The sequence below is a fragment of the Merops nubicus genome, unplaced genomic scaffold (assembly GCF_000691845.1).
Source record: "Merops nubicus isolate BGI_N331 unplaced genomic scaffold, ASM69184v1 scaffold3698, whole genome shotgun sequence".
NCBI classification, from domain to species: Eukaryota; Metazoa; Chordata; class Aves; order Coraciiformes; family Meropidae; genus Merops; species Merops nubicus.
The window spans coordinates 27,057-40,929 of NW_008627557.1; the positions used below are offsets into that span (position 1 = coordinate 27,057).

General features: G+C 42.6%; 1 protein-coding gene across 2 annotated transcripts in view; it reads left to right on the forward strand.

The window, feature by feature from the left end:
- The window catches only part of CNOT1 (CCR4-NOT transcription complex, subunit 1), a 52,793-nt gene that overhangs the window by 21,003 nt on the left and 17,917 nt on the right, over positions 1-13,873 (forward strand). The window contains exons 17-29 of one of the 2 annotated variants that reach the window (XM_008946333.1): positions 1,254-1,455; positions 2,384-2,530; positions 3,580-3,704; positions 4,425-4,711; positions 6,023-6,101; positions 7,733-7,963; positions 9,027-9,167; positions 9,854-10,033; positions 11,070-11,186; positions 11,593-11,703; positions 12,263-12,340; positions 12,656-12,833; positions 13,141-13,271. In XM_008946333.1, the coding sequence (XP_008944581.1) occupies positions 1,254-1,455; positions 2,384-2,530; positions 3,580-3,704; positions 4,425-4,711; positions 6,023-6,101; positions 7,733-7,963; positions 9,027-9,167; positions 9,854-10,033; positions 11,070-11,186; positions 11,593-11,703; positions 12,263-12,340; positions 12,656-12,833; positions 13,141-13,271 (2,007 nt within the window). The remainder of the gene's footprint in view (positions 1-1,253; positions 1,456-2,383; positions 2,531-3,579; positions 3,705-4,424; positions 4,712-6,022; positions 6,102-7,732; positions 7,964-9,026; positions 9,168-9,853; positions 10,034-11,069; positions 11,187-11,592; positions 11,704-12,262; positions 12,341-12,655; positions 12,834-13,140; positions 13,272-13,873) is intronic. The other variant, XM_008946334.1, reaches the window with a different exon arrangement.

Here is a 13,873-nt window from a genome sequence, read left to right on the forward strand (position 1 = left end):
AAAAACCCATCGTCTGACTCCCTTAGTTTTATGCTTGCATGTCTGGATCCCTTGCTCGTAGCTACAGAATCATTCCAGAAGTTGTAGTTCAGAACTGTCTTGCACTTTGCTTGCTTCTTACAGACGTTGTTGAAGCACATGTGAAGGAAAGAGGTTTGGTTTGTTTAAAATAACTGAGCATTTCTTTTAAACTGCTAAAATTGACAGAGTTTTGAGAACTAAGCACTGCCTTTGAACCTGATGTGTCTTGTTTGTAGCTTCACGGGCCAAGCAACAGTGCTAGAGCGTAAGGACTTGTTATAACTGGGGCTCTTCAGCTCTCAACTGAACTGCTCTTTTAAAAACAAGGTACATTTAAGTTACTCCCTGCCACTCATCATCCCTTCCTCCTCTGGGAGCGACACATTGCAGACAGGTTTAGCTTCTAGTGGTTACATTCAAGGGCAGATTTTAAAGCGGTAACAAGTTTTTTCACATGAAATAGTGGCAATTCAGCATTTAAAAATGTCTGAAACATTAGTAGGTTATGTAAACTGAATACAGAGAGCAGTTTCCTTATAAATTGTTGCTTTATTGGAGTTGCTCATCATATGTACCAAGTATCTTGGCAACCTGCTGCAAATAACTGATGTGAACAAATAGAACAGCAGATGTTAGTCTGTAGTTGTTCTGTCTTTAGGGCAGATAAATGTTTTCTGCTGTTCCTAGTTAGGAGCACTTAATTTATTGCTTTGTCATCTGGTATTGTGCTTTCTGTCCTACTCATCACCCAGGTCTTAATGCTTTTATTGAAGACTTCGTTCAGGTATTTATATGTGAAAAGTGGTTATGACGGGATGCTTCAGACAGTCAAAAATACTCTCTGAGCTTGATGTGAAGTAGCCTTTGGAAGTCTTGGGGTGAGGTCTGAGGTTGCAAAGTACAGAATGCAAACCACTCTAGTGTGAATATCTAAGTTCTGCTTCTTGTAAGCATTTAATTTTGTGATACACTTAAATGGAGACTGTGGAACAATCAGGATTCTGTCAAACCTCTTGATAGAGCAGGATTTTACCAGATTGTAGAAGGAAAAAGTGAAGCCACCTTCTGTAGACCAACTTATCTTTTGGGGTGATCTGGATGGCTTCAAAGTAAACACATAGAAAAGTTCTTATCGGGGATGTTTTTCTATGTAGCTGTCTTTATACAAAACCTGCCAAAAATCAGCTTGATGGGCATTTATGGATGTCTGTGTATAATCTTTCTTTGTTCAGATCGACTCGCTTGCAGGGATGGCATCTCTGAGCTTGGGTGGCTCAGCTGCTCCTCATACCCAGAGCATGCAAGGCTTTCCTCCAAACCTGGGCTCTGCATTCAGTACTCCTCAGTCACCAGCAAAAGCCTTCCCCCCTCTTTCCACCCAAAACCAGACAACAGGTTTCAGTGGCATCGGAGGGCTCTCTTCACAGCTCCCAGGTACAGCTGTCTGGATAGAGTTGTTTGTATTTGTGCCATATCGGAGCTAAGGTGCTGTTATTGCCATGGCTGGAAATACTGGACGGAGGGCTGTGTCATGTAGGAGGGGATTACACAGCTGAAACAGCAGGGCAGAGTGTTGTAACTGCAGGGGGTAAAAAGTTTGAGAGGTAAGAGGGTGAGTGTTTTGACAAGTTTAACAGCATTATTTTAGGTTGGGACAGAGATGAAGAATTTCTTAAGATAAAACTCTGACCAGCAGGTCAGGGAGGTGATCCTGCCCCGCTTTGGGAAGACCCCCCTGCAGTGTTGGGGCAGCTCTGGAGTCCTCAGCACAGCAGAGACAGGGACCTGCTGGAGCGGGGCCAGAGGAGCCCCAGCAATGCCCCGAGGGGGGAACCCCTCTGCTGGGAGCCCAGCAGGAGAGATTTGGGCTTGGGCAGCCTGCAGAGCAGAAGGCTCCAGCTGGGGAGACCTTCTGGGGGCCTGCCAGGACTTCAAGGGGCCTGTCAGAAAGTTGGGAACAGACTTCTGAGCAGGGCCTGTTGGGACAGGACAAGGGGGAATGGTTTGAAACTAAAAGAGGGATATTTAGAGAGAAGGAAGAAATGTTTGAGACTGAGGGTGGTGAGCCCCTGGCCCAGGTTGCCCAGAGAGGTGGTTGCTGCCCCATCCCTGGAACCATTCCAGGTGAGGTTGGCGAGGGCTCTGAGCAACATGCTGTAGTTGGGGATGTCCCTGCTCCCTGCAGGGGGGTTGGACTGGATGACTTGGAACAGTCCTTTCCAACCCAAACCAGTCCAGGATTCTATGACATTAGGCAGTTATGGGGCTGTGTAGCTCCGAGTTCTTAAAGATGACAAGTGCTGGAGGGATACGTCCATACTGCAAAGGGTGCAGTTGAGATGACCAGTTGTTTGCTTTCCAGTAGGTGGTCTCACTACGGGTAGCCTGACAGGCATAGGAACTGGAGCCCTGGGCCTTCCTGCAGTGAACAACGACCCTTTCGTGCAAAGGAAGCTGAGCACATCTGGACTGAACCAGCCTACATTCCAGCAGAGTAAGATGAAACCTTGTAAGTGGTAGTGTTGTCTGTGGCTGTGAAGTGTGACTGTGGTTCTGCAGTTCATCTGTGTTTCCTTCAGGGGAGGCTTGGGTCTGTAGGTGGTAAATGTTAAAAATGCGGCTTTTATGGCATTAGTCCGAAAAAGTTGCTTCTAAACTACACTAAAAGCTTGCTAATTGGCCTGTGGGAGCTCAAAAGAAGCTGTTAGCATAAAAAACACATATTTTGGATTTGCATGAACAGTGTGTTTGTATCCTCCTTTGTCGTGCTGTGTTTTGTACAAAAGTGGGGTCCTGCTCTTTACAGAGAATTGTCTGCGTCTGGTAAGAGGGTGGGTAGGGTTTGGTTTGTGACAGGGTTAAACACAAGTCCCTGTTGCAGCAGAGAATGGGGCAGTGGATTGGGCTGCAATGCTGGATACGAATAACAGAAACAAAAGTTGATGGGAAGGTGATTTTTTGGAAGGAGTAATTTGGCTCCTAATGCTGAGCCATTGCCCTTAATGCATTTATGCATCTGAGGTGTGTCCACAGTGAAGTGTTGAAGCCATCAAAAGTTGCCTCTAGGAAGTGCAGCTGTATCCTAAACTGTACACACTGCTGTTATTACATCTGTCTCCTTTGATGGCTTCTCCAGAAAAGCAGGGTTACTGATTTCTACAAGTGTAATGGCCATTGATTTATAGCTCTGGGTTTGAATATTCAACATAAACTTGCTTGAAGCTCACTGCTGGCCTGAAAGTTTGTGTGAGAGCTTGTCTGCATGTCAGTGTTGTGTAGTATGCTTCATTCCAGTCTGTTCTGTGTTCAGTTAGTGCAGGGGTCAGATGAGGTTAGCCTGGGATGCAGTGGGTTCTGGGAGAACCACAGTCTGAGATTAAATCTTCTTTAGGATTCAGTTCTTTTGCAGGAATATAGCATTAAAAACGGATTTTTAAATAACAATCCCTGTCTGCTGGCAAGGTTAAATGTGCTACTTTTGAGGACAGCTAGCAGGTTCTGTGTCGGTTGGTTGCCTGAAGTGCTTCTGAGCGCTCTGCCTCTTCCCTCTTTTCCCAGCTGACTTATCTCAGGTGTGGCCAGAGGCTAACCAGCACTTTAGCAAAGAAATAGATGACGAGGCCAACAGCTACTTCCAGCGGATTTACAACCACCCTCCGCATCCCACCATGTCTGTGGATGAGGTGAGTCCCTTTCTGCAGCGGTTGCGTCTCCTGTCAGACTTGCTGTCAAGCTGATAGGAGTTATTTCTTCAGCTCTGACTTCTGTGGGCTGAAGACTTTAGACGTTTAATTAACACTCCTAAAATGACGTGAAATGGGAAGAGTGGAAGCGTGTGTGGTCAGAATAAGTACTAAAGTAATAAAGTACTAAAGTGTGCCTCTAAACAGCCTGTATAACTTCTATCTCTCTTGAATATATTTGGTTTTAAAGTATCTAAAAATGACTGCAACTTCTAAATTTGTAAAGGTGTCCTCAGCTCTACCTTCTGAGCTTCGATAATTAGTTTGGCTAGTCTCTGTGAGAGTAATTATCAGTCTGATGTACTTGCTCTTTGAAGTACTTCAAATTTACTTTAATATGTTTGTGTGGTTATAAATTATGGAAGACACTGAACGTTTTCATTTTTCTAGTTTTGAAGCAGTGGAGTGGGAGGTCACAGAGTTTTCTGTGAAGACAGTTATTTAAAAGAAAGGGGGGAAAACTAAAGTTTGAAGAGGAAGCTTGTTGTAGTGATGTAGCATCTGCTGGCTGAAATGAGGTTTTGCTTAAGCAATTATATTGCAGTCTACCTTGTGGTAGCACCGTTTCCCTTAGTAGATGCAGGTACACTTGAAACCTGAAGATGTAGAAGAGCTGAAATAGAACAAATCAGTTGGTAACAATTTCCTGTTTCTTTACAGGTCTTGGAAATGCTGCAGAGGTTTAAGGACTCCAACATTAAACGGGAACGAGAAGTGTTTAACTGTATGCTGAGGAACTTGTTTGAGGAATACAGATTCTTTCCCCAGTACCCAGATAAAGAGCTGCACATTACAGCCTGCCTCTTTGGTGGGATAATAGAGAAAGGACTGGTTACTTATATGGCATTGGGCCTGGCCCTGCGCTATGTTCTTGAAGCCTTACGAAAGCCTTTTGCATCCAAAATGTACTATTTTGGTATTGCTGCACTAGATAGATTTAAAAATAGGTGAGTGTGGGTTTTGGTAATCCTTGTAAACAGTACATGTGATGTCTTCTTAACCTGCTGTAACTCTGCCCTACGAGATTGCTTGCTTATACATGTTAGAAATTTGCACATCTCAGCTTCAGGATTGCCTTAAGGATATGCTGAACTGAAAGAGAAGGTCCTATTGTGCTAATTAAAGGCTGACTCCTTTAATCAAAACATTCAATGTGGTACCTGCCTGACTGTGGGACAAACTGAGATGCTGAAACTCAGTGGACTTTGTTTCTAAAAATAATTCAGTGAAGTGTTAGATGAAGTTGTCAGCTTGTTAGAAATGGAGTGGATGTAATTACTCTGTATGGATGCATTCTGATGGAGTGCTGTTTGCTCTTCTTGTTACTGGAAGACTGGCTAGGAACTGCGCTTTAGGACTTGGGTTTTAGACAGAAGTATCAAGTATGGTAAAAGTATCTCAAAAAAAAAAAAAGCTTTCTCAAAGCTTTTAATAAATTGCAGGTAGAGGAAACTCCCCAGGCAGGCTGTCATAGTAGACAGGATTGTACTCCCATGGGAAAAATCATGCTGGAAGAAGATGCTTGAACTTGAAAAGTATGCTAGAAAGCTTTCTGGAATTAACTTAAATGGCTAGAAATGTGTGGACTTAAAAGCAAGGAGCATGTTACCTTCTGTCCTTACTCTCCTTCTCTAGCTCATCTGCCCTGCAGTATTTAATCTGTAAGAAAAGCTGTTGCTTGCAGCATTCGTGGATGGATGTTGTGGAGTTAGCTGAGCAGAATGAGCCTTTATTCTGAAGGCTGACATACTTGAGATTTAGCCACCATCTTACACCTCTTAAGAACCATTTTAAGTAGCACCTAAAGATGTCACTCTCAATGAGTAGTAGCAGCATCTAGCATTAATAAGTAGAGCTGTAGTAACTGGTGTGCATAGGTGAAGCTTCTATCTTGGTGTCAGAGGCGCTCTAGTTTGCTGTTTAAAATGAGCCAGAAGACAAATTACTTAGCCAATAATCTTATTGCAAACACCGAATATAAGTGCAGTTGTGTGCTCAGTCAGAAGTATCAAGAGGTGGGAGTTGCTGTGAATGAACCTTGTGTTTTGCTGTTGAATGGATTCATTTCAAATGGGTTTTGCAACAAAAAGCACTTTGTCGAAGGCGCTTTGTTTGTAGCACAGCTGCTGTAAGCAGCCCAGGAGTAATTCTGTGATGCAGCGTGGGAATGACATACCAGTGTTAGATTTGTTTTTCTCTGTGACAGTGGTTTTGATCTCAGCTTATGTTTCTGACTTAACGCGTGTTTTGTCTGACAGATTGAAGGACTATCCCCAGTATTGTCAGCACTTGGCTTCTATTAGTCACTTTATACAGTTCCCACACCATTTACAGGAGGTGAGTGTCTTTGGATTAGCACCCTACCTTTCTATGATCTCAAATTCCTCTGAGCAAATTCTGTTTTCCCTTGGAAAAGTAGTCTGAGCGATCATAATTTTTGGTAGCGTACATCCACAAAATCAAATGCCTTTTCTAAAGGGTTTTGCCATGGGATGGGGTGGGCAGATGGGTGGTTATCTGGTACCTCTTCTGTTTCCATCATCAGTCTGTTTGGGTTGCATGTATTTGGGTTCAGCCTGGAGAAGAGAAGGCTCAGATCCTTATGGTGGCCTTCCAGTATCTGAAGGGGGGCTACAAGAAAGCTGGGGAGGGACTTTTGACAAGGGCTTGTAGTGATGAGTGTTAATGGGCTCAAACTGGAAGAGGGAAGATTTAGAATAGAAATGAGGAAGAAGTTCTTCTCTCTGAGGGTGGTGAGACACTGGCCCAGGTTGCCCAGGGAAGTTGTGGATGCTCCCTCACTGGATGTGTCCAAGACCAGGTTGGGGGGGTTTTTGAGCAACCTGCTCTAGTGGGAGGTGTCCCTGCCAGTGGCAGAGGGTTCAAACTGGATGATCTTGAAGGTCCCTTCCAACCCAAATAATTTTGTGATTGAAAGAACTCCCCGAGTATAGCTGCACATGGGCCATGGCCAAAGGTTTTAAAGGCCTTCAGTGGATTCACATTCCAGCCCCTTAAAGATTTGGAGTTTTCTTCTAAAATAGAGGCCATTCAGCTGGTTTTATACAGTTTCATGCTCAGATCTGCTAAAATAATCCAGCTAAAGGTGAGAAAAATGTCATTCTTGAAAAACCAGTCAGAGTAATTGAAGTATCCTGTACTCCAAGGAGTAAAAGTGATGTTGATCATATGGTGTCTGTCTTGAAGGTGCTTTTGTTGGTACAAATACAGAAAACCTAATTGCTGGGAGAGAACTTGAGACCATACAAGGCTATAATAAGGACAAAAGTTTAGCTCTAACTTGAAGGTAGAGGCCATCTGCCCAAAGCTCCCAAGTCAAATAACAATGGGTTTCACTAGCAGGTTTCAGACCCTTAAATGATAGTGTGTTGTCTGCTGTTACAGGTTCTTGGGTAAATATATTGCAGTGGGCTGGAAGCTTATTTTGTACTGTTGAGCTACTTGAGAGGATATAAAAACTTGGTTGGACACTTCACAATGAATAAGCAAAACCACAGTTCTGAATGTCAGGCTTGAAGTTGCTATGTAGCTGTAAGAGTCCTTGGGGAAGCCTTCTCTAACTGCTTCATAGCAAGATTCTTGATACTCACACTTTCCTCTTACACCCTTTCCCCTCTTTTGCTCTCTATCCTCTCCTTCTATCCCAGGCCAGCAGGGATGGGAATTTCTGGGTCTGTGCTTTGTAAGGTTTTAAGGATGTCAAGTCTGTTGACACTTGGTGTCAACCTCTTGAGGACAGAGGAGGAGCTTGAGGCTCTTCTGCAGTCAATAGTGATGACAAGGTGTGCTTTGTAAGGGTGTTGAGTTGCATCTTGCACATTCCCTTAATGGCACTGGTGTCAAGTATTTTCAAGGTGGTTGGCAAATACTGTTCATGCTAAAACTCAGCCCCTAATTTTGGTGCTGCATGTGAACTTGGTATATGCTTTTTGTTCGCCCTCTTTCAGTACATAGAATACGGACAACAATCCAGAGATCCTCCTGTGAAGATGCAGGGTTCAATCACCACCCCAGGAAGTATTGCACTTGCCCAGGCTCAGGCCCAGGCCCAAGTTCCAGCAAAAGCTCCTCTTGCTGGCCAAGTCAGCACTATAGTAACCACCTCAACCACCACCACTGTTGCAAAAACCATTACAATCACCCGACCAACTGGAGTCAGCTTCAAGAAAGATGTGCCGGTAAGTGTTCCATCACTCCAGTGCCCTTGCTGGAGAAGCAAGGAGTGAAGTTGCTGATCTGTGTTGAGTACACAGTGATAAAATCAGATTTAATTTCTATACCGTGAGTTTTCAAACTGATCCATATTTTGTCTAAAAGCATAGAACCTTTTCAAATGACCAGTGTTTCTGTAGAGAAGGCATTTTTTGCCATGAAACTATGGGATTACTGAGGTGTCAAGTAGAAATATGTTGGCAGGTTGATAGTATTTGCTACTCCACCAAATGTTGGGGCACACTTGGCCCCACATGTACGCTGAGGATGCAGAGAGAGCTGTTAACTGCACTGTGAAGTCAAGCCTGTCTTGCTTCCTGGTACTGCCTTTGTATAGCTCTCTTAAAATAGAGGCCTCAACTTAAAGGAGACAAAAGACAAGGGTAGCTGAAAGAGCTATGACCAAATTGCAGGGGACAGTTCATAATGCAGCCAACAGTGTCTTTCATGCCTAAATAGGTCAGGTAGATAGTTGTTACTTTGAGATGTTTTTATTTTCCAGTTTTAAACTGATTGGTGCATTAAACTGTCCCTCCTTTCCCCTTAATTGTGGTGTACCAGGTGCTGAAGCCCTTGGGGTCAGACCTGCAGCTGTAGGGCTGTGGGTCACACTCTGTTGACTTTACAGTTGGCTGCTTTCTCAGAAACAAAACTGTGTTTTCTCCTTCCTGAACCAACACAGAAATGCTCCTGGAGACTCACAACTGTGCCGAGCACTGCTCACTGTGGCACTGTGTTTTTTTCCAGGCTGGTAGCCTAATGGGTGCCACTGAGGTGGAAACTATTATATACGAATGTAAACTCTAGAGGATTTTTAATACATCGTCATTCTCCTGCCGAGTCGTGATCATTGTTTGTAGAGTAAAATAATTGCTTGGCATCATTACAGAGCTGTTGAAGGTGACTCTGAGACAATACATGTCACCTGATAAACCTCAACTCTTTCTTTGCCTGACAGAACAGAGCAAAAGTTCCTTGTGATGTCACCTCTAGGTGTTGTCTGTTCTTAACTTCTTGTTCTCCCTCCAGCCTTCCATTAATACTACCAACATTGATACGCTGTTAGTAGCAACAGATCAAACTGAGAGAATTGTGGAACCTCCAGAGAATGTCCAGGAAAAAATCGCTTTCATCTTCAATAATCTGTCTCAGTCAAATATGACACAGAAGGCAAGTATAGAAGAACACTAGTTCAATTAATTTTTTTAATATATATTTATGGAAATCCTTTATTAAGCAGTGCCTGATGGTGTTTCTACAGAAATTCCAGCTTGCAACAAATTAGGAGAGAGCACACTGTATAGAAATAGTAGCTTCCAGCATTTTCTGCTTGAACCTCTTTAGAGGTAAAATTTTTCAGGGAAGAGAGAGATGGGTAAAAGATAACTATTTTTATTTTGCTTTCTCCTACAGGTTTCCTTGTTTCTGTACAGCTAGATCATTTGCACTAAAGTCAGTTTTACGTCAGTAATGCTTTGGTTTTGGGACAGCCTTTCTGGCAGATGCCCAGAAAAATCGCTGGAAAGTCCTTTCTGATGTTTTTGGCATTTGAAAGAACTGAAAAATAGTAATGCAAGTTTCTGAAAAACATTAACACAAACATTCCCATCATAAAATGGGCTGGGTGCCATTTAGTATTGCAAGGTTAAGCTGATAGACTCCTCTAAATCCTTACTGGTTGACCAGATTTTTGGATAATAAGACACTGCCCTGAAAGCTTTTTTTAAAATAAACAAAAAAAACCCTTATCAGTAAATTGCTTTTAACACTCATGACTGTGTGTTGGCCTCCAGAAGACTGTGGTCATCTATCTTCTGTGGTGTGATTTTATATATGTTTTTTTGGTATGGAAACAGGTTGAAGAGTTGAAGGAAACAGTGAAAGAAGAGTTCATGCCTTGGGTATCGCAGTATCTTGTGATGAAGCGAGTCAGTATTGAGCCCAACTTTCACAGCTTGTATTCAAACTTCCTTGACACGCTTAAGAATCCGGAGTTTAATAAAATGGTTCTGAATGAAACCTACAGAAATATCAAGGTGAGTGGCACAAGTTTTCTAATTCTTGGGAGGATTTAAAGATATGCTGTTCTCAGGCTGTTTTCTTAGTATATTGCTGAACTTAAATATGGAATATCATTCAAAAAAATGCCCTTGCTAGCATACAACGAAACTAGCAGGTTGCCTCTGTTAATACCAGGATTCTTCTGCTTTCAGTCAGGAATGTACCAAAGACTTAATTCTTATTTAATAAGAGGACAAACCTGCCTTTGAATTTATTTCTGTAGGTGGGCTCTAAATTTCTGTGAGGCTTGCAAATTATAACCTAGAAGGAAGTTGCTTATGGTCTAGTGTTTTTTGTGCAAGGGAAGTGAAAAGATAAGAAAACCACTCTTTCTGCTGCTTTGGTCAAAGAAGAAAAAGGGGAAGGGGCCAGTTAGAAAGCAGGAGTGTGACAACCAAAATTCACTGGAGGACTGAGGTAATGTGAAGGGAAGGAGGGGGGAGGAGTGGTAGCCCAGGAGAGATGAGCAGATGAAACAAATTTGTCCCGTAAGCACTATTTTTAAACCTGTTGGTGGAGTTCTCTGACCACCGTGGGTTACGCTGTAGTGCAAAAGAATCTCCTGGCTCTTAAAGAGCTTCGCTGACCTTGCTCTGTTCAGCTGATGCTCCTCTGAAGCTAAGGAACAGAACTATGAGCAGAGTCCTTCTGACACATTCTTGAAATGAGGACTAAAAGTGCAAACTGTAGCCTTCAGGTCTGCAGTGAAATGTTAAGAGGAAGTGTTGCCTTCAAGTTACGGTTTACTAATCAACTCGTCCTAACAGTCTCCACAGTAAATGGTAAAGTCTGGGCAAGTGTAATCCTCTTGAAAGAAAGCAATTCTGAAACTGCTACAGGGCAGATTTACAGGGTGCTGCCTTGAAGTGAAGGCTGCTTTTGAGTATCTCTAATGTGACTGAAGCTCAGAACTTTCTAAAACTTTTTGTCTTATGTCAGATCAGCTCTTGGATTCAGATTTGTCTGATTATCTTCCAGTTGTTGCTCCAGTTGCTTTTTTGTTTTCATTAGGTGCTACTGACATCAGATAAAGCTGCAGCCAACTTCTCAGACCGTTCCTTGTTAAAGAACCTGGGTCACTGGCTGGGAATGATTACACTGGCTAAAAATAAACCCATCTTGCACACGGTGAGCATTTGTCTTCACAGATTTGTTTGGCATGAATTGCTGTGCTGTTATGCAGTAGCATAGTCTATTTGGGGAATTTTACCAACTTCCCAGTGCCTCTTTTTTTCCTTTAAGTACAAAGTATCATTCCAGAGTTGGTCATTAAAGACTTCTAAATATTTTTTTTGTTTCAGAAAAGTTAGTAACTAAGTTCATGCCCAAAATAAGTGAGTTGATTTCGTGTAAAAATGTATATTTGTAAATCTTTGTTCAAAAATTAACCTCTGCTTAGCCGTTTGTAAAGTTCAAAGACTACCTTCACTCAACTTTTGCCAATACATCCTATAGGAATTAGTGTGCAAGTGTAATTTTTGCAGTGTGCTTGCTGTTTCCTCCATCCTTTTCAGTTGTTGATGATGTTTTTCAGGATTTGGATGTGAAATCGCTGCTACTGGAAGCATATGTTAAGGGACAGCAGGAGCTGCTTTACGTAGTGCCATTTGTTGCCAAAGTCTTAGAATCCAGTGTCAGGAGTGTGGTAAGTGCCTTTGCACTCTCAGAGTTATTTAAATGGCAAAGTAAGTGTTGCAGGAAGTATTTAGCTTTTTTCACTAAGGGAAAACTGATTTTCATGGAGAGAAAGCAAAGGGATGTAAGAGTTTACAGTGGAGCAGTTCTGTTTTGAGGGAAAACCCAGGTATTTTTGCAGTCTAAATTGGTGGTGTTAATTGTGGCATCCCTGAGCACAAGTCAAAAATGGAAGGATGCCACTGGAGAGGTTCTAGGAACAATGTTTGGTTTTTTTTTTCTCCCAATAATTCCCCCCACCCCCTGTTGACCCTGATCAGCTCTCATCAGTTCTGCTTGACATAGAACTGATCTCGCAGGACCAACTCATTGTGTTTACAGTTTAATTTTCAACTAGCTTCCTCATCTAGTTCCAATCAAACAGAATAGTAAATTCATCCCTAATTGCAGCTGTAGAAACTTTTTCACTGCTGTATGCACATGTGTTCACATGTCAAAAATTTCCAGTTGTAAGTTATCCAAATGGTTCCAGACGTTAGTGTAATACTGCTCTTCTCTTTCTCTTGTAGGTCTTCAGGCCTCCAAACCCATGGACAATGGCCATTATGAATGTTTTAGCTGAGCTACATCAAGAACATGATCTAAAAGTAAACTGTTTTTCTTTGCTATAACTACTGAGTGTGAGGTTTTCTTGACATACGTCAAGAAGAGTGTTGTGAAGGACCAGATTTCCCTTCTTGCTTCTTTAGCGTGGGGAGAATTGGGCATTGCTTAACTTGCTAGAACTTGGATGAAACTCTTCTCCTGTGAGGTCAGCATGCAAGATATTTGTCTGACCCTCAGTCGCTATTAAAGTCTCTAAGAGGCATGGGGTTAGAATGGGAAGCTTGGGAGTCGAGCGGCCCGGTAAACATTTCGGGGGTTTTCCTTGTGACATAACCTGAACTAGAATTGTTGTGCAGTTGAATCTGAAGTTTGAGATTGAGGTGCTCTGCAAGAATCTTGCACTAGACATCAATGAGCTGAAACCTGGAAGTCTCCTGAAAGATAAGGATCGCCTGAAGAACCTGGATGAACAGCTGTCTGCTCCAAAGAAGGATGTGAAGCAGCCAGAAGAGCTACCACCCATCACAACAACTAGTAAGTACATTTCACAGAGAATCCAGAACCACTCTGCAGCATTTCAAAATAAGGCAGGTTATGCTATTGTGAAGGAAAATGTGAAGATATATGTGCTGTCGTAACCTTGCTGAATGCTTAGGAGCACTCAAGGGAGAGGGGGAAAATGGAGAATAAAAATGGCTTGATAAGTTTAGGAGGTTTCACGATCAAACTGGAAACCTTATGTAACTTGGCCAGTTTCTGGTTTAAATTAGAATTATATACTTTCGTTATTAGTATGTGTTATTCCATAATGATTCAAGACAAACATTCTTGTATTGTACAGCTGCTTCTACAACTCCAGCTACCAGCACCACTTGTACAGCCACGGTTCCTCCACAGCCCCAGTACAGTTACCATGACATCAACGTCTATTCTTTAGGAGGGTTGGCTCCACACATAACCTTAAATCCAACAGTAAGTTCTAGAGTTTTATTTGGTTTGATAAAAGAATTCTTGCTGCCAGCATTGCTACAGATCTGAGCTGGGGGAGCAGCATTTTGTGTGTTGATGACTAGAGAGTCACCTCTTAAATGTATTGGGGAGGGCGAGTACTAACAAGAAAACAGATGGAGAACTCTAAGGATGGTTAATAGCTCCATTAGCTAAAAAAATGTCATATGGTCAAGTGATCCTTTGCTCTGACATGTACATCGGTATCCAGTTTATTTCTGGCAATAAGCATCAGCTGAGATAGCTGCTATATCAGGATTTAAGCCTAAAAGGGTCTTCTGTGCTTCTTAAGAACAACTTGGCTCTTAAGTTAGTCTTAGCATTGTGCTCAGCTACAACTTGGGAAGAAAGAGTCAGGTGACCTAGTTTAAGAGCTATCAAACAGAAATTGTAATAGAATTGTTTTGATTAGAAGAAGCCTTTAAGATCATCAAGTCCAACCATTCTGCCAGCACTGCCAGGTCCCCACTGACCCCTGTCCCTCAGCACCACAACTCCACATCTTGGAAACCCCTCCAGGAATGGGGACTCCACCACTGCCCTGGGCAGCCCTGTGGGGAACGAGT